The sequence below is a fragment of the Dromiciops gliroides genome, chromosome 1 (assembly GCF_019393635.1).
Source record: "Dromiciops gliroides isolate mDroGli1 chromosome 1, mDroGli1.pri, whole genome shotgun sequence".
Classification (NCBI taxonomy): domain Eukaryota; kingdom Metazoa; phylum Chordata; class Mammalia; order Microbiotheria; family Microbiotheriidae; genus Dromiciops; species Dromiciops gliroides.
The window spans coordinates 633,518,705-633,539,609 of record NC_057861.1 but is presented as its reverse complement, the minus strand read 5'-3'; the positions used below and the strand labels follow the sequence as shown (position 1 = coordinate 633,539,609).

At 45.3% G+C, this 20,905-nt stretch overlaps 1 protein-coding gene across 1 annotated transcript; it reads right to left on the bottom strand.

Moving 5' to 3' along the window:
• Positions 1–3,659: 3,659 nt before the first annotated feature.
• On the bottom strand, positions 3,660–15,247 carry ATXN2L (ataxin 2 like). Its single transcript, XM_043967634.1, is given in 25 exon segments — positions 3,660–4,183; positions 4,780–4,969; positions 5,398–5,610; positions 5,820–5,941; positions 6,042–6,171; positions 6,361–6,548; positions 6,706–6,778; positions 7,101–7,247; positions 7,627–7,696; positions 7,836–8,140; positions 8,369–8,410; positions 8,413–8,441; positions 8,908–8,979; positions 9,077–9,268; positions 9,574–9,681; positions 9,814–9,995; positions 10,294–10,494; positions 10,661–10,752; positions 10,984–11,108; positions 11,715–11,865; positions 12,294–12,365; positions 12,450–12,506; positions 12,689–12,725; positions 14,657–14,865; positions 14,867–15,247. Coding segments are annotated over 25 exon segments (3,135 nt in total). The 5' UTR covers positions 14,945–15,247; the 3' UTR covers positions 3,660–4,133.
• Positions 15,248–20,905: the final 5,658 nt, after the last annotated feature.

Genomic DNA, 20,905 nt, shown 5'->3' with positions numbered 1-20,905 from the left:
AAACAATTGACCAAAAAGGGGAAATAAACATCAGAATTAATATTGACACCAATTATAATGCAAAAGCTTAATCAATGTAAATTGCTAAAAGAGCCCAGAAAATCTCTTAATCAAACATTTTACTTGCCAAGGCATCATCCAAAGGCAAAACTGTTAAGAATAATGATGGATGATTATGAACACTATTTTCTCTCAAAGCTGAGAGGAAAACCTATTTAAAGAAAGCTTTGCAAGAGATCCAAGTAAGCCAAGTCATCCCAAGAGTATTTAAGGATGAAAATGGAATGAGAACAACAATCAAAAGAAAAATGAAAAAAAAATTTAAAATATTTTAACAAATTTCTCTCCATCAAGGACATTGGAACCACCAATACTTGAACCCTGACATCACATTCCCAAGATGAACATGTTCATAAAATGAAAAAAGCATTTATTAAGTCCTTAATATGTCTAAACTATACAGAGAAAAAAGAAATAGCAGTACTAAAGAACCAAGATAGGAAAAACAGCCAAAATGAACCCACACTAGAGGGGACACATAACTGAGGGTGTGGAGGGATCTTTACACAAGGTATCGGAAGGAAAAGGAAGATGAGGGAAAATCTCAGACCTTATTAAAAACAAAAAAACCCCTACAACACCATCATACTAGCCACCATATGACTACTCTTCCCATCTCTACAAAATGTTATCTTAAACACAAAATGAAGGCATCCTCAATGAGAGAATGAATAGGCAATGAGCAGACTTTCACAAATAAAATTCATTTAATAACTGAAAGATATAGAGAATGTAAGATCCTACTGCACTTTGATGAAAAACTAGAATACTCTTCCAGAATTCATCTCTGACAGTTCATACATCAAAATTATTCAAAATTTCTTAATGATGAGAGTTATTACTTTTCATTTTTTATTGTTATAATAATCTTGTTGAACTGTCCTCTGCTTATAATGTCGGGCAAGGGATAAAACGGAGATATATATTTGTCAAATATATTCTCTTTTAGAGAACCCAAATTGAAGAGAGATTTGATGTGGGTAGTTAAGTTGTCCAGATCAGAGCTTCTTAAACTTTTTCCACTTTTTGCCAGAGAAATGTTAACACAACCCTGGGTATATAAGTATATAAAATAGGTATATATAACCTTTTATTGTTGCCAAATCTTTCACCATCCCCCTCCCCCCAAAAAAAGTTACATTCATTTAAGTTTAAGAAGCTTGGGTTGAGATGCTTTTCTTAAGAATGACATTATATTGGTTGTATATGTATATGCCTCTGAAATCCAAAGAACCTCTGGAAAAATCTATAACCACCCAAGGAAATGGTTTTGACCATCTAACACAGCAAAGACTAAAGTGGATGTAGAATGTCTTGCCTAGATTATGTATGGTATGCATTTGACTGAACAACCTAGCACTTGTGCATCAGTACATATAGATGAACAGACAGGTTGAGCTCTGCCAGAGTTGAATTAGGGGGAGAATGGCACATGCAGTTACCTTCTGGAAATTACCCTAAATCTAATCACAGACATAAAGGCAAATTTTTTTGAATACCAACATACTGATAAGGCTTGCCATTTGGCAGTGAGAGGGCAAATCGATGTCACAAAGATGATGTAGAAGCAAATGGTCAATGTGAGCAAGTTGTAATATATAACCAATAAGGATCTTCAAAACAGAACAGACATAAAAGATATCATCAAATAAACAGGAAGAAGAGATGAGTACATATTAAGGCAGGAAGCTAGAGTGCTCCACTGGTATCTTCATCTGGTCAAGAGAAAGCAAGAGGGGCAGCTAGGTGGCGCAGTGGATAGAGTACCAGCCCTGGAGTTAGGATGACTTGAGTTCAAATCCAGCCTCAGACACTTGACACTTACTAGCTGTGTGACCCTGGGCAAAGTCACTTAACCCCAATTGCCTCACCAAAAAAAAAGAAAGAAAGGCTTCCAGGACATCGGGTTACATATTCTTTGTGCTAAACTTATGGGAGAACATGGACAAAACACACATTAATCAGACAGATAGGTTGCAATCAGGATCACTGAAGGGAACTTCCAAATTAATGAGATAACAGATTGATGTAATAAGACTTCTAACTTGAGTGGTCCGCCAATACAAGGGGGCAGGAAGGAGAGGGCTGTCTTATTCCGAAATAAGGTCGCATTATTTAAATGCACAGAAAGGAAATGTGATCGATAAACTCTTGTTCAAGGATGTTTTAAAAGAAATTCCCCTATAGGGGTAGAAAGACAAAAGAGTCATTAAATAGCCACAACTTTTTTTTTTTTTTTAGAAGACCTGTCTCTCTCTATCTCACCCAGAGTGGTGGTGCAATGGCCACTCACGGCCCCAATTTCACTGGTGACTGACATGGAAACCCTGACCTGTGCTGGTGGCCTGACCAGTCCCCTGCCCCCCCCCCCCCACGCCTCACAATATTGGCATGGAACTTAATTTGGATGCCTGATCAGCTTTAGTCCTACTGCAGCTGAGAATTCCCAAGCTCAAATGATTCACCAGCCTCAACCTCTCAACCTCCCCAGTAGTAACTACAGGTCTAGCCCATTACACCAGGCAAGATTTCCTTACTTTCCTAGAGTAGCCCTCTGGTGTATTATCAAGAGAAAGAGAGTGGGATTACACAGCCATCTGCTTTTCATTTCCTAAAGTAGCAATCATGTAAACAACACAAAAATGCAACATCCACAACCAGATTCTCTCTTCAGTAGAGCAAAAACCTGTGTCTACCTATGTTTCTATCCACATGCCAAAGAAATGCTATGAAATGCTTAACACATCTTCACAGCAATGACTGTTCACTCTTTCTAAAAGCTAAACCCACTCCCCCTTTACCCATGACTCCTTCCCAGTTCTTTCAGAACTTTACCTCCCATACTCAAAAACACAAATCATGGAAATAATTCACTTTTCAAAATCTTTCACATATTATCTTATTTGATCCACAAACCAGATTATCACCACCAATTTATTAATGATGGAACTGAGAAATAAGTTTGCCTGATCTAGGCTGAGATGAGACCAGGCCTTTTGAAAACTAGGCTCCATTAGATTAGGCTTTCAGGGAATAAATGAGATAGTAAACAATTTCAAACTGGTGACTTAGACCCTCACAATCTAGTAATACAGGCTCAGAACAAATGGTCACCCTTACCAAAATAGGTTGTTCTCTTCACTCTAGCTAGCAGCCCAAGAGAAAAAAAGGAATTTCTTTCTTTGGGAGTGCAACTTCATAAGATTTTGAATTACCTTTAAGTTCATCTGGTTTGAAAACACCCTCCACCCTCAATACCATTTAACAGATGAGGTAACTGAGGGCCTACAGTCACACAGGTAATAAGAAATAGCCATGGAAATCGAGTCCATACTCTAGTGTTCTCTCCACTATACCACCTTGCTTCTGTGTCAGAGGGAGAAAGAGATGCTTGTGCACCCCACCTCCCACACATGAGGAAAAAACAAGGAAACAGCAGACAAAGCTCATTGGTGACAACACATTTGCCCTTCCCCTCAACTTAAGGACTATGGCCCCCAATCTCTTACCTCTGTATTTCCTTGATGCCCTGGTCTTGTGACAGACTAGGGTTGCACCTTTGTCCTTTTCCCCAGAGAGGGAATTCCAGGCATGTTGAGTTAGTTTAAAATTTTATTTTTTTTCTGTTTTTTTTTTTTAAATATTTTTATGTAATAAAAAGTAAAAGTCCTTGTCAACCATCCTTGTGGGGCATCTGTCTATTGTGTCTGTCTCAGGTTAATGGGAAAAAAAGGGTAGGGGAGCCCGAGTCTGAGGTTATAAATAATAGAAAATAAAAGATCTTCCGTCTCCAGCGGGGATGGGAGGGAATGAAGGGGAGGGGTAGGAGGAAGGATGGGCCAAGCAGGAACCCTCCACTCCCTCTGGACCCTGGCCCCGCCTTGAGGTCCCCCCCTCATTCTGCCCCCTGCCCCATTCAAGGTGCTTGGTAGGAGTTCCCTACTCCCCCAGTGGGGGTGGGCTGGGGAGGGGAGTGGAGGGCTAGAGAACTGGTCCAAGCTGCTGGGGGAAGAGACATAGGTCACTCCTCCCTCCACTCAAGGAAGTCTCTCAAGTGACGGCCAGAACCATCTTCAGTTCCCCGGGGGGTGGAAGGGGAGCTGCTGGGAGGGATGAGATTGAACTGGTTGAAGGGGAAAGAGAAGAGATCAGGAACATTAGAACCTAGCCATCTACACCTTGGTCCAGTGCTGTCCAACTTCTCTGAAGGAGGAGGCCACATTTATGTAAAAACAACAAACCACAAAGTCCAATGTTAACTGGCCCTTTCAAAGCACGTGCCTGTTTCTCAAGTTAGTTTTCATTTCTGACAAGCTCTCACTCCCACCTTCATCAGCCTCAATCCTGCCTTAACCCTTCCTAATTTGGCACTACAGTTAATCACAACCTGATAAACCACAAGTCAGGTTATTAGGTGACAAGATCAAGGACAGAGTGCGAAGAATGGAGCAACAAATTAACCAAATTCAGGCAGTAGCTATGGCCTACAAACCATATCGAAACCTTTTGCAGACCAGATGCAGCATATAGGCAACATCTAGCAGGAAGCCTTTCTGTCTCCCATTCTCTATCACAGTTCTTTCTTGCCACCAGCGTAAAATATTCCTTGCCAAACTGCCTCACTCAACTGGATTCCATGAATCTTTTCGTCTACCTCCCCTCTGGTAGATTTATCCCTCCCTTCTTGGAAAGGCAAATAAGCATGGCCTGTCTGCTCACCTTGGTGGTGTCCGATGTAGGTGTAGGGTGAAGGTGTGGAAGCAGAAAGAGCAGGCACACCACTCTGGGGCACACCCCCCTGAGGTGGACCCCCATGGCTCTGGGGTGGGTGCAGCAGCATCACCTGGGGTGGGTGGGGAGCCCCAGGATGAGGGGGTGGGGCTGCTGTGATTCCAGTCTGGACATGGGCCTTCAAAAAAGAAGCAGATGTGAGGACTTAACAAGGAACAAAGAAAAACCATCTCAGACAGCTACTACAAATAACTGTAAGAGGAGAAAGATGCTTCTGGGTTTGTTTTTCTACTCCAGAACAGGTGAGATGGGAATACACAATGAATTTAGAAGACAAGTCTGGAAAAGAATGACTATTGTGGCCTAAATAATATAGATCACATTAAAAATCACAATAGATTGTAAAGCATGTATAAACAAAAGTTGAGAACTATCTTTACATGTAACGGAAAAAATAAAATACCTCATACGAGAAAAAAAAAATCACAATAGGGGAGTTAGTGGGACATTCAACAAGGCTGGCAAAACTACTCCGGTGGCCAGAATAATCAAGTCCTAAAGTGTAAATATACTAGAGTTTAGAAAGTGTTACTTTGAAATAGTTACCTGGGTGACATGGGCCATATTGGTGAAGCCATGGGGCAGCTGCTGGTGAGCATGGATGGCGTAGACTGCAGCTGGCTGAGGGAAGCTGCTCTGAGGGGACTGGGCAGAGGGTCCCGGTGGCAGAGATGGTGGTGTGCCTGTTAAGGCACCTGGATGGTACAAGTTCTGTTGTGGCTGCCCACTACCCAAATGTGGCGGCTGCCCTGCCTGATGCTGTTAGAAGAAAGAGGATGAGTTCCAAAGACAGGCAAGCAGCAAACTATTTCCACACCTTGCTCTACTCTGTGCCACCTCAAACACTAAACCCATTCTGATGATGGATCCACTCTCCATCCCTCTTTCTTCCCAGTTCTACCCCCATCATTTTTATAACTCAAGTATTTATTTTGCCTCAACTCTTATTCGTCTCCCATGTCAGGCACCTGGACAGGGCTGGGGGCCGCATGCTGGGACTGCGGCTGGCTCCCAGTAGGGGTGGTAGCTGGCTGCGGCTGGTGGGCATGGAGCTGCGTGGCATGGTGTGGATAGGACTGGTGAACAGTGGCTGCAGCAGGAAAGAGAGAGAGAATCAGCAGAAAGAATGCACGAAAAGGGCAGGGAGCTTATTTTTCAGGATAAAGAATCTAAAACTTTTAAGTACTTACCATAAAGGGCTTGGGGGGTGGGCTGTTCTGCTGGAGGGTACTGAGGAGTAGAAGATGAGACGATGGCCTGGGGGTGGCTGCCTGACGTCAGCATCCTTGGGTTACTCTGAAGCATTGGGGCAAAGACAGGCTAGAGGATAGGGAAAGAAGGAAGTCTAAGGGAAGGCTTGTGTTTCCTTCTTGATATGTTCTATACCTCTGACAAATGCCAGTTTGCATGTGACCTTATCCTCCCCCAAATCCTGGAGTGTCAGGAGTAGGGTGGAAGGCCAACAAACACCTATGGGTATTCTCTTAAATGAGTCCCATCCCCAATTACCTGTGAGGGATAATGGGCCATGGGCTGCATCATAGTAGGCTGGCCTGGGAATTGCTGGGGATTATAGGAGATATAGGAAGAGTATGGTGTGGCTGCCACCAAAGGAGGCCCTGCAGCTGCTGCCGCCTGCATAATAGGGGGTGCTGAGGCTGGTTGGTGCTGGTCAGAGCGTTGGGGGGGCAAGGAACCTGTAGAGGAGAAGGGAGACAGCTGAAGCTCAGAGAAATCTGAAGGCAGGATGGAGTGTTTCTAACTCACCACCAATTAATGACCCAACATTCCCCAATCCCTTGACAACAACTCATATGCTGCTGCACGATTTAGGCCTCTTTTCCCCACTCTTACCTTTAGCTCCCCGGTATTTGCCCTGCTGACCAGGCACAGAGTTAGATACAGGATACGGGTACATCTGAGGAGCCTGGAGAGGAGAGATCAAAAGGACCAGGGCTAGGGTTCCCTTTTTTTTTGTTTTGTTTTTTTGTGAGGCAATGGGGGTTAAGTGACTTGCCCAGGGTCACACAGCTAGCAAGTGTCAAGTGTCCGAGACAGGATCTGAACTCAGGTACTCCTGACTCCAGGGCCGGTGCTCTATCCACTGCGCCACCTAGCTGCCCCTAGGGTTCCCTTTTAAATCATCCAATCAGACTCGGTCGAGTTCTTTGCTCTCAGGAAGTTGTAACAAATCCTAAGAGCTACATGTCATATTTGTTCTCCTTCCCAACCCCCTTTTCATTTCTCACCTGCACCGCTGGCCCCATGTGGATCTGAGGTATATAGGAGATGTACTGGGGGCTGTACATCCCACTCTGGCCGGCTGTCAGCACTGGGATTGAAGGAGTTGAATGAGTCCGGGGACCTGGGGAAGTTGGGGTGCTGGTTGACTTGTTCTATGACAAATAAAAGGGAGGGAATTAAGGGAAGATAGCACACCTCCCTAAGAACTCTAAGTACACAGCAGGCAAATACCTTTGCCTCTCAGGCCTACCAAGCACCTTTTAAAACTTCACTCTTTTGTCCTACCTCTATTCTCAGCTATCCAACCTAACCTTATATGTATTCAAGTATTCTTAAAATACTCTGCCTGTTTCCCTTAACATATTCCCTCTTCATCCCTTCTCAGAAACACTGCCTACTTCCAGGTAAGGCAGAAATGTTATGAACTACTGTTGACCCAGACTGTCCCCCTAGTTTATCAGAAAATCCTTTATCCCTGTCCTCTCTCAACTCTCTAAAAATCTCTTCTTTCTTCTTCTCCTCCCATCTTACCACAGACAACAGAGGTTTTGAAGGGTTGAACTCCTTGGCATTGGGGTTCAGTGTTGACTTCTTCACTTGACTGTGAGAGAAACACAAGGTTAATAACAGTTAGTCTCTTATTGGCTTAATATCCCCATCTTTCTGCATTCTTCCTGGATTCCTTCCTTCTCTGCCCTCCTTCCCCCAAGCATGTTACCCCAGGTGCCCAGCCCACTTACTCAGTGACAGGTCCCTCTTCCTTGTCATCCCCCTTGCTGATGCCCCCTGGAGGACTGCCCATTTGGTTCTGTCGAGGTGCTTGGGTTTGCTCTGGTCCCTCGGCCCCTCCTGTTGAGGGGAGGGACAGTTTTTCCTCCTTTTCAGGTGGAGATTCTGTTTTAGAGGAGCCAGAGGACAGCAAGGGCTCTGGAGTCAGAAGACCCTCCACTTCCTTTTCCTTTCCTTTGGCTTCCATTCCGCCCTCCTTGGGGCCCCGGGGGGAGAAAGGATCCAGGTTGGCCTCAGGAGAACTGCTGGACTGGAGCTGCAGGTAAGAAAAACCACACATCTGAAAGGACACATATGTATTTGCTGCTCCACCCCAGCTCCTGTCTCTCATATCTCCTCGAAAATCATCTCGATTTTTTACCCTCTCCAAAATTTTTGGGCCCATTTATGCTTGGCCACATTTCTTATCTGTAGTTCATTCTCCCAAATCCCTTTGCCCTGTCCACATTTCACAACTCATTCCCCCAATCTTCCGAATCCTCACCTTAAACTGAGCCCCAAACTTCTTTAGTTCTTCCAAACTGATAACGTTTTTTGTTCATTCTGAAGACCAGGGGCTATGTAGGGGAACAACAGAAAAGGGAATAAGATATCACAGGAAAGTATCCCCCCCTTCCTATGATGGCTAAATAGGGTCTTAAGTACAGAAACTAGAGAAAAAAACAACACAGAAGGAATCTTAAGTGAACAAAATGAGATGTATTGGAATGAATTCCTTAATAGCTCTCTTATCCCTTCCCCATTCTTCTTCTTTTTGGGGGGAGGGGGAGGGGGGGCAGGGGAATGAGGGTTAAGTGACTTGCCCAGGGTCACACAGCTAGTAAGTGTCAAGTGTTAGGCCGAGTTTGAACTCAGGTCCTCCTGAATCCAGGGCCGGTGCTTTATCCACTGTGCCACCTAGCTGCACCATCCCTCCAATATACTGGGGGGGGAGGGGGAGGGGAGAGAGATCATCTAACATTCAAGGATGAGAAAAAGATACTTAGTGTTCAAAGTTGAGGAGAGGAAGAAACTAATCTTCACCTTTCCCAGCTATTCGGGCTAGCTCTGGTGGCTCCAGAATTCTCCCAGGTTCCTTTTGGGGTAATTCTTTCCCTTAGTGAAAAGAAAAATAAAGAAAAGACATACATTTAAAAACCCAACCAAGTTTTATCTTTTGTCCTTCCCTTAAGACTCTCATCATTCTCCTTACCATCATTAGGAGCTGTAACCTTTGGGGAGCTTGGGGAAATGGGGCCAGCTCCAGGTTCCATAGCTGACGTAACAGGAGGAATGGAGGCTGAAGAGGTGGGAACTGCAGAGCCTACAGGTGGCTCAGGACAGGAAGCTGAGGCTGGGGCAGGAGCAGCTGACTTAGGGGAACGAGGGGGGTACATCCGACCAACTACCAGAGTGGGGAGAAGAGGTTTTTGTCATCAACAAGTTAAACAATACATACAGGCAAGTTACATTTCTTTTTCATTTATTTAACATGTATTTATTCCCAGAGCCTCAAATACACACCTCTCCCATTCCAACAACACAGAATTCCTTATTATTCTATCCTCCCTTCCCAATGCTGTGCTGGCATTCTTTCCACACATTTCTCTTTAATTCCACCCAGGACACTTTCCCACAGTTTATTCCTCTTTACCTCTCTCTATACATAGCAATCATTTTCATTTTCTTAATACAATTCAGAAGTCTTACCTGTAGGAGGTGGGGCAGAAGTTTCTCCAGGGGGCCGGCTGCTAGGGGAAGACATAGTCTTTGCACCTCTAAGGGGCCTCTGGGCTTTTGGGGACATGCGGGAAGGACCTAAAGGTAAGAAAAATGATCTAGCAAAAAGGGCAAATAGAGTTACCAAGGAATAGCACTAACATTACCCCTTTGGCCCCATTCCAGTCACACTTTCTTGATTCCCCTTTTTCCTACACAATCCCAACTCACCTCCATTGATGCCACGGGGCTCAGGACCAGGACTGGGACCACTGCTGTCAGGATGGTGGGGGCCGCCCCGAGGGGGCAAGGAACCAATGCCAGGTCGACCACCCCTGGAGCTGCTGCAGCGAACTCCTCCTCGGGGGCCTCCCTCCCTCATCCTCTGGGGCAGAGGAATATATTTCCCTTCCCTGGGAAAGGGGAGTGAATGAAGTTAACAAAAACCCAAACCCCAAAACCACAGAGGGGTTTTGTTCCTCTAAATCACTTTACTAGGGCTTTTTACCTATTTTTTCCTAATTTCCTTTCTGATATTATCTAAGGATGTCTATTCCAGACTAAGACCTGTTGCTGCAGAACTATGTATTTAATCTCTCTCCCATTGTGGCCAAACCCTGCCAATAAGAACATCTATTTTCTATGCCAGTCCCCCCCCTCCCCCAACCTCCTCCTTTCCCCCAACCCTGGGGCCCTTAACAAGGTACTGACCTAGACACTAAACTGGGACTATCACGGCCTGAGCCCTGTCGCTGCACAGAACTATGTTTCTCCTCTTCTGTCCGTCCGTCATCATTCTCCATAGCAATGCGTAAGCGGTACTGGGGACTGGATTCTATTTCTCGGGCCAGTTGAGCTGCACGGAGCTCCCGCTGACGAAACTCTTCTGAGTTGTCCTTCTCCAGGGGGACCCTAGAGGATCCCCACACATAATTCATCACAAGCAAGGCCAAGCAAGAGAGAAAAGATTGGGGGGGGGGGGTTGGTCAGTATCAGAAGTGGTTGTTTAGGTTTCTACCCCTTTGGACAGAGTCTGTTTTGCCTAATTCTACCTCTGGAGGGTGTTCAAGAAACTCACGTGTAAGACGAGAGGCTACTGTCATAAGTTGTTTTTACTCCATAGTTTTCCTCATTGAACTTGAACATTTCATTGGGGTCCCATCCATTAGACTGCAAGGGAAACAAGGGAAAGACAGATGTTAAGGAAGAAGGGGAGAAAATAAGACTACAAGTTTTAGGAAAGAACCAGTAATAGTACCTCCACAATACCTTTCTACAGACACCATCTTAAACTGACTTTAAACCCAGACTGACAGAACATGCCCACTAACCCAACACAACCCTACCATCTGGGCTCCCAGACTGTTAAGACTATAGAAGTTCTCAAAAGATATACTGTACCATATCAGATTCAAGGTCATAGTCATCACTGTTGCCATCACCCCCTTCCCAGCGCTGTAGCACCTTCTCTTTGTGTTCACCATTCACCTTTGAGTTCATGGCAATGGCAGAATCTGTGAACTTGTCTGTGGAAATAGAATTTGAGATCAAGAATTACATGAGGTTAAAAAAAAAAGGGGGGGGGGCAGCTAGGTGGTGCAGTGGATAGAGCACCGGCCCTGGAGTCAGGAGTACCTGAGTTCAAATCTGGCCTCAGACACTTTTCACTTACTAGCTGTATGACCCTGGGCAAGTCACTTAACCCCAATTGTCTCACTAAAAAAAAAAAAAAACCATGAGGTTTCAGACATCCTTCTACCTCTCGAAAGCTCAGAAGAAGGGCAGAATAGGGATGACAGTTCTGGGAAAAACAAAACCTCAGTACAACCCCACTCTTTTTTTTGTGGGGGGAGAAACAGGGTTAAGTAATTTGCTCAGGATCACACAGCTAGAAAGTATCTGGGGCTGGATTTGAACCTAGGTCCTCCTGACTCCAGGGCCAGTGCTCTATCCACTGAGCCACTTAGCTGCCCCAGAACTCCCACTCTTCTTGAAGAGACCCAAAGAAAAGGGATTTCAGAAATAAAAAAAAGAAAAATATTCCCTCAAGCTGCCACTTTGGGCAGCAAAAAATAAAGGCAGGAAACATTCCCTCTCCTCCCAAAACACAAATAAGCTCCCCAACACATTACCCTTAGTGGCATAATTGAAGTCAACATTTCGGAAGTGAACCATCATCACATCACTTGGCTTAAACACCATGGTATCCACAATGTCTTCTCGACGGGGACCACCCGCTGGCTCGGAAGCCTTCCTATGGACCGCATCCACTGCTAGTTCAAACTGCAAGAGCCACCCCCAAAGTCTCAGGTGAGCAATAGAGAAGGTAAATCCAGTCTGAAATTTCCCCAAAAGTATAGAACTTGTTGTGGTACCCTGCCCTTCCTATCTCCTTCCCAAATATTTCCAATTATACTTCCTACCTCCTAATCTCTTCCTAACACCAATCACATACTTTACATAATTTTAACAATGAAAAGAAATCAGGTCAGAGATATTTTAATATGAAAATTGCATACCTGCATTTTTCAAGCAACAGCGCTTATCATAATGAAATATAAAATTATTACAACAAGCAACGCTAGGCTAAGCATTTGTGCAGAATGGTAGAGTTTTTAAGACTATCTCTAAGACTGACTGCCCTGCCTTTCCCATATACCTCCCTTTCCAACTGGTTCCAACTTCCAAGCCAAGATGATGAATATACTTACCTTTGAACTCAGAGTCTTGAAAATACCTTCATATGTGGTACCATTTTTCACCTTTACATCACAAGTGGAGCCCTGGCAGAAAGAATGACAATTAAAGATCTCACATTATACTTATCTAAAATCCCTACCAAGCCATCTTAGAAGACAGGTACATACCACGACAGCAGTAAGGAAGTGCAGCATCCTAGAATTATTATATACACCCTCAAATACCTGAAAATAACATGAAGGTGACAAATTAATGAGTAAAAAGGGAAGACAGATAGCAGGTGTCCTATTCTACCCCTACCTTCCTGACATCTCTTTTGCCCAATGATCTCCATTTTTCTGTACCATCCCATCTGTTCCCACTTCACCCTTTTACATCCCCAATTGACAATTGGAAAGGCACTCACAGGTGATGGTGGGGGCCCCTTTCCTGTGCTCTGTCCCCTATAAGAGAAAACAGCAAAGACACTTTTAGTTATTTGTCTGCCCAATTTCCTCCTAGACCCATATATACAAGGAATGGAATGTTTAACCCAACATAAACCAGAGAAAAAAGATCCCCTTCTTTTATAGGAGGAAAGAAATTAAGGCTGCATAAAGGGATGTCTCTGTGACTTTTCAAGCACAGAGCCATGAAAATCTATAAAAGCCTTCATGTTTGTCCTCATCTTAAACAGGCAAAGAACTAGAAGAGGGAGATGACTTCAAAGCCCCTGGTCTAATTCCCTGTCCAAACTGTTCTGTGAAACAAGAAATTAACAGGCAATCTTCCTGCAGTTCTCCCCCAAAGTGAAGGGAACAGAGATAAAGGCTTAAAGAAGACAACAAGAACAAGGAACCAATGGTCAAACAAACCAAACACATGGAGCCGATCTAAGACTAGTCAATATAAACCCATCACCCCATAGAGAGAGCCAAAGGCACCTCTAGCAAGCCCCTTAAATAGTCCACGTAAGACAATTGTCTCCACCCCTGTGAAAAACCCCATTACCCATTCTGGGGAGAACTAACCGCCGTTGATACCAGGGTCCTCACAGGCTGATGTAACTGGCCGTTGGGGGGAGGGGGGGGGCCGTTTGGCGGGGTGAGGGGACCGCGCAGACGCAGACACTATCCACAGGGAGGCCTCACCCATTCAGCGCCTGCGTACTAAAGCCCTCAGGCTTCCTTCACGCTCGCTCGCCTTCCTGCCCCCAGAGCGCCTGCGTACAGCCTCAATAAGCTCCACGAGAGAGATGTATGGTCCGCCGAGCTCCCACCCCCGCCCTGACCTTAGAAACAGCCAGCCGAACACTGGACTAGACCGTGCCGGCTTACAGCTATTCTCACAGAGCTGCCAGGAGCACTGTACTAACACCCTGTCATAAGACGGCACCTTCTTCACGCGCACGTACTGGGGTGCGCGCGCGCACAGGGGGTTATACAGGGTCTGCAGTTCCCGGGGGGGGGGGGGGAGAGGCGCAACCTATTTCTTCTCTACCCATTGGCCCAACGGTGGACTCCACGCCCCCCCCATTGGCTATAGCTAGGGACCCCTTCCCGCCTCTTCCCACCCATTGGCTGAGCTTTGGGACCGCGAGACCCTTCACATCAATTGAGCCGGGGACCCTACTCACCTTTACCTCCTTAATCCCCCCCACTGACGACCCCCCCTCAACACACTGACACAGACACATTCATTCTCTCTCTCACACACACACACACACACACACACACACACACACACACACACACACACACACACACACACACACACACACACACACAGACACTCGCCCTCTCGCTCGCTCCTCCACAGAGTCTGGCACTGCCTCCTCCTAGGCCGGGGGTGGCGGGCATTCCAACCTGCCCAGTCTATCCCTCCCGGTCTAGGGTAGGTAAAGAATTCCCACCTAGTCGAGCCCGCTAAGGCTAGGCTCCTTTCCCCGGAGCAACCTGCTTGTTGGAAAAAGGGCCACCCCCTTCCCCCATCATGCCCCACCATTTAGCCTGTCTTAGGAACCCCTCTCCCCCAAACGGGATTATATGAAGGATCCCCCACCCTGCATTGGTTCAACGCAGGGACCCCATCTCCTCTATTGGTCAGACCATAGGGGCACACGCCGCTTCCTCTTTCATCCCCATTGGCTGAGCACAAGAGCCCCCGCCGAACCCCTCCTGCAAGTTGGACAGGGGACCCTAGTGTTGCTCCCCCCGGCACAAATGCAGCCCACCGTCCAACCTTGGACACTGTCTCCCTCTGAAAGCGGCCGAGTCAAGGGACTCCGTGGGCTTTCATTCCCGCCCCTGGATGGCAGACAGGCATTTACCAACAAGCAGGGGGCCTTCGGCCGTCCCATATCCCGTCATCCCCCCCATGTCCTGTCCCTCTTCACCTGGTACTGCCAGTAGCAGCGCCCCCGGGCCGCTCCTGATGCTGATGTGTTGGCGGCTGTGGCGGCAGAACCCCCTCACCTCCCCGGCGGATCCCACTGCCTCCGGCAGGAGGCCCGAGGCCCGGGGAAGCAGCGGTGGGCGGCCCCGGGGCCGAGGCGGAGGCTGGGGTCCCCACGAGGCTTCCGTTGGGCGGGCTGGTTCCCCCCGGGAGGCCGGCGTGCTGGTGCCGGTTGCTGGATGGGTGTCTGCTGGGGCTGAGATGGCTGAGGCGGCTGCGGCTTCAACATGGTGGCGGCGTCCGGAAGGGGAGATTGGGGGGGGGGGGGGAGGACTGGGCTGGGGCTGGGCCCGCCCGAGCGCGCGGGGAGTGAAGGAGGTTGGGGAGAAGGGGCGCCGCCGTTAGCGGGTGGGGGGGCCGATGTGTGAGGGATACAAGGAGGCGGCGGCGCGAGAAGGCGCCGCGAGGCGGAAGGGGGGATCTCGCGGGCTTGAGGAAAGCGAGAGAGAGGGCGCGAGCCGGCGCGCGTGCGCGAAACAGTACGAAAAAGGGGGGGTTAGTGGAGAGTGCGCGCGCGCGTATGAAAGCCCCTGGGAGCGAGGGAGGGAAGAGTAGAGAAGCACTCTCTCCTAGGCAGTTAGCTCTAGGTTGAGAGAGGAAGGATAGCAAAAAAAAAAAAAAAAAAAAAAAAAAAAAAAAGGTGAATCTCGCGCCCCTAGCACACGGGGAAAACTCGGAGTAGGGAATAGGAGCGGGGGTTGGGGGGGGGAAGAAAGCGAAGGGCGCACGCGCGCAAGGTATCGGAGTCTCTAGCGCGCCCCGTGACCGCCCGCTCGCCGCCGTCGCTTGACAATGAGCGTGTGAAGTACTGGGGGAGGGGCAAGAAAGGAGACAAGCTATAGGCAGCCACTACGCATGTACGATTTTCCTACCTAGTAGAGCTAGCGCCTCATGTGCAACGTCACACTACAGCCGGGCAATCTCTGATCCCTCCGCCTTACCGGGACTCATATAAGGCTCGGTTTGAGGGCAAAAAGATCCGGGGGGTGGGGGGTAGTAGTGACATTTCCTGTGGAGTAAGGAGCCCACATTTATTTGTTCGCCGGTGGCGTTTTTTTTTTAGGCTTTTGCTTCCCGTCCTTTCGACCCGCTAATTCTCATTAACTATATAGGTGTCTTAGGTAAATTCAGTAAGATAAAACTATTTTTAAAAAGTTTTGTTCATTTATTAACAGCTCCAATGGGAAAAGGGGTGGTGAGGTCTCGTTAATAGGTCAACAGGTGGTTTGGATCTGTTATAAGAACAGTTTTCTACATATTTGTTTCGAACTATGCTTTCCCCAAGTGATGGAACAAGACGACCCACCAGTCAAGTCATCAAGGCTTTGGTGGTTTGGAGAAAGCTTTTGATGAAGGCTTCTTGCACCTAGTTGAGGCTCCTATTTAAGAGGAAAACTGCTAATTTTATGTTTCATTACTCTGTCCTCCCCATCTTAAGTAAAATTGGAAGACGAAATTCTCCAATACCAGGGAAATAAAGGCAATGTGGAAAGGGGATGAAGCAGGAATCACAAATATGTTAACAACTTGGTGTGATTCCTTTGGAATAAATAGAGTTTGGGGGAACATTGGACAAGATGATCTTTGACAGTCCGTTCATATTTTAGCTTTCTAAAGTCTTTAAGGCCCATCTTTATGTACTGATGTAGGGTCAAGAAGAATGTCACCATCACATATAAAGAAGTATATATGTACACAGCTTTTAGCATCTCCCAAAGGGTTTAAGGTAGTGGGGTAATAACTCATTTTATGGTTTACATAATGTTTTACAACTTCGAGATAGGAAAAAAAATATATGTATATATATATATATATTTCTAAGTGTTCTAACCTCGAAAGCCTTAGAAGGGAGAATGATCACTGCAAGGCAGGCAGCAATATGAATAACATAAATGTGCCTTCTCCAGATAGTTACATATGAAGGCAACAGTCACATACAGAAATAAAAGAACTGGAAACATTTAGTAGCTGAAAGCAAACAGCCAATTCACTGACAATCCCTATGCTGACTTTTCTAAACAATTTGATTCTGCAATTACACATTATAGGTTAATCAGTTAGAGCTGGAAGAGACTTTAAAGGTCATCTACATCAACCCCCACTCTACACTCACATACAGATGAGGAAAGTGAGGACCAGGCAGACAATGTGATTGACAGAGGTGCTTCAAGATTGGAGACAGGCAGATATCCAGACCTTCAACAAAGTGAATAGAGTGGAAATCTAAAAGCATAGGCCAATGAATTCTATTTCAATTCCTGGCAAAATCTAGAACATATTATCAAAGAGAAAGTTGGTAAATGTCTAGAAAACAACGATTCACAAAGCAACCAGCATGGTGCTGTTGAGAACAAGTAATATAAAATATTATATATATAAAACATTTCCTTTTCTGATGGGGTAACCAGACTGGGTAAATATAAGGGGTATATCATACATATAGTTTACCCGATTTTAGCAAAATATTTGAAAATGTATATCATGCTATTCTTGTAAACAAGGTAAGTTAGATATAATATAATAATAATATAAGTTAGATGATATTTAGTTGGAAGATTCAGGGCTGGTTGAATAATTAGACCCAAAAAGTAGCCATTAATGGTTCAGTGTTACCTTGGAAAGTCTAATCAAGTATTCTAGAGAGCTGTGGTTGGCCCTGTGTTGTTTAATATTTTTATCAACAATTTGAATAAAGGCATAGAAAGCTTGCTTACTGAATTTGCAAATGAGAAAGTGAAAAGTGATGCTTTCTAGGGCTAACAAACTCAGGATCTAAAAAAAATATTTAGGCTAGAATACTGGATTAAATATAATATAGTAGGGGGCAGCTAGGTGGCACAGTGGATAAAGCACTGGCCCTGTAGTCAGGAGGACCTGAGTTCAAATCCGGCCTCAGACACTTGACACTTACTTAGCTGTGTGACCCTGGGCAAGTCACTTAACCCCCATTGCCCGACAAAACAACAAAATTCTAAAAAATAATAATATAGTAATTCTTAACTTTATTGGGTTTTATAAACTTAAAAATTTTTGATAAATGTATTTTAAATGGCTTCCTTGTAATCTGATATTTTTTTTATTCATTTAAAAACATTATTCTGAGGAAGGGTTCATACATAGACTTCACCAGAATGCCAAAGGGGTCTACAATGCAAAAAAGATGAAGAACTCCTGATCTAGTAAGATGAAATTTAATAGGGATAAATATAAAGCTTCATCCTTGGGTTAAAAATATCAAATCCTCAAGTGTAAAATAGAGAAGGCATAGCTAGACAGCAATTGTTTTGAAAAAGATCCAAGTACTTTAGTAAATTGCAAGCTCAATACAGATCAACAGTGGGAAATGGCAAACAGAAAAAACTAATGACTGAAGCTGTATTGAGAGGCAAAGTACCCAAAATTAGGGAGGGGCAGGACATCTAGAGCCTGGTTTCTTAGATAGTGGGTTGTGACCCTATATGACATGGTCATCTCACTGAATGGGGGGATGAAGAAAAATTTAGCAACACTAAAAGGTTATGTGTACCTATTTTATATACCTATATGCCATGGGCTGGGTAAACATTCCTCAGGTGAAAAGGGTCAAAAGTGAAAGTTTAAGAAGCCCTGATCTAGAGTATTGTATTGTGTTCATGTCTGGACAATCATCTTAAGATCATGCTATGCAAACTGGCTGAAAGAGCTGGGGAGATGTAATCATGAGAAGACAGGTGGATGTGAGCTGTTCTAAAGTACCTTGATAGGGTGTCATGTGGAAGGAATGGACAGCACTAAAAGCAGTGGATGGAAGGTGCAGAGGTGGATTTATCCTTGATCTAATTAAACCTTCCTGAAAAGTTCATGAGAGCTCATGAATGATCTGTCTGCCACAGGAGGTAGTGGGCTCTTCTTCTTTCGATGTCATCACACAATACTGGATGACAATCCATAGTATAGGTTGTGGGAAAGTATTCTTGTTGGGGTATGGCCTCTGAAGTCCCTTTCTGCTCAGCTTCTGTGAATACTGGGTTAGGAAGTAGGGCCTCTAAGCTGGTTTTCCCCCATTCATGCTTCCTTCATTCTAACCAACAAACATTTTTTGAATGAGCATTTCATGAATGGTGTGAATGGGAACATCACCTGGAGCCACAATGAAGGTGGTGAGGTAACTTACTCTCATTATACTTACTAAACACCCATCAATAAATTGGGTGAACAATTTTAAATTTGTGGAAATTATGCATGGGACAAATTATTGTTCGGCAAAATCCCACCATTCATACCAAGTTATGAACAAATGTATCTGAAGCAATCAGGCAGGTTAGTGCTAGAATGAATCTCAGATTCATGTAAAATAATGGAACAATCTCCTTCACAAAAGGTGATATAAAGATTGGCTAGGTTCAAGAACATAAGTGTTAATTAATTACTGTGTACTACATTATTGTGAACTGGGGGATATTTCTTAAAGTTATCCTTCAATAATTACATTCAGTCCCCAAATCCCCTCAATCTCTAGCCTGAAAAAGAAAGACACTAGGCTGCTGTTTCAGCTCCCTAAAGCCACCCCATGAAAAGCATTTTAACTTTTCTCCATGATATCTTCCTTGCAACCTATGTGCCAGGGTTCTATATAATTTCAATTCTAGTTTTCCTTTTTTCTTTTTCTTTCTTTCTTTCTTTTTTTTTTTTGACATAGCTTTCCACACTTAAAAAGTATTCCTCAAAGGATGCACTGGCTTTCCCTGTCCTATGGCTTAACTGGTTGAATCCTTCATATACTAAGCAATATGTTGTCATTTTTTTCCTCCTCCAGGAAGTTTTTTTTTTTTTGTCTTTTTTTTTTTTTTTTTTTTGGTGAGGCAATTGGGGTTAAGTGACTTGCCCAAGGTCACACAGCTAGTAAGTGTTAAGTGTCTGAGGCCGGATTTGAACTCAGGTACTCCTGACTCCAGGGCCGGTGTTTTATCCACTGCACCACCTAGCTGCCCCCTCCAGGAAGTTTTAAGAAAAGAATGAGAGCACATTATCAGGCATTCTACCTATTTTGTTCTGAAACCCAAACTGACATGCTTCCCCACACCACCCCTGCCCCCAAATAAGCTGCTCTGTTAACATCACCAGAATCTCAAGAGATGAAAGATGGGCATTCAGATCAATTTATCTGGAACTTATTGTCACAAAGTCGAGAAGCACAGGGACTGAACTTTCCTTCACATTCCTCCCTTGACTATTTCTGTCCCCTTACTTTTTTGTCCCCCGACTTCTCCATCTGTCCCTAGGGCTAAATGATGTCTTCTTCTTGGGGAAGAACCTCTGTCTCTGACTGCCCCTGGGGATTGTTCTGAAAGATCCTCATCTATCCTCAATGTCTGAGTATCAGTCTTTCCACTTGTGGCCCATACCTCTACCCCTTCAAATCCACTTGGGATTTGCTCCATGGCCTCTCCCTCCCCTCCTATGGGTCTTGTTCCATTTCCCCCAACTCCCTTGGAGATATGTCCTTCAATGGCCTCTTCATCTTCTCTGTGGACTTGTGCTTTAGCATCCCCTCCCTGCACTTCTTCTGCATCCTTTCCCTGGATCTGTCCTTCAGCATCCCCTCCCTGGGTCTGTCCTTCAGCATCCCCTCCCTGGGTCTGTCCTTCAGCATCTCCTCCCTGGGTCTGTCCTTCAGCATCCCCTCCCTGGGTCTGTCCTTCAGCATCCCCTCCCTGGGTCTGTCCTAAAGTAGCTTCTTTTTCTCTCTTGTGATACTCAGTTCCTCTATTCCCTTTCATGATCTGTCCTTCAGTTCTTACTGCATCTTCCTGAGAAACTGTCTCAATATCCACTTCAACTTCTTCCAGAACCCTTTCTTCATTCTCTCCAGATGCTTCTAGGTTCTGTCCCTTACTTTCACCTGTCTCCATCAGGACCTGTTCCTCCCTACCACCTTCTAATACAAGGATTATATCCTCAGTCTCTCTACATTCTACAATGATTTGTCTCTCAATCCTTGAATACCTCATTTCCATCACTCCCACAGTCTTTCTATAACCCTGTAGGAATCCAGCTTTTCTGTCTCCCTGAAGGATCTCTTCCTCAGACTCAGTATGCTCTCTTGGTAACAATTTCTCCACTTCCCAGTTTCTTCCAGGGGACTGGAAGTCAGATTTTTCTTGAGGTTGCCCCCTGTCCTCTCCATCTGCCGCTGTCCGGATCTCTCCCT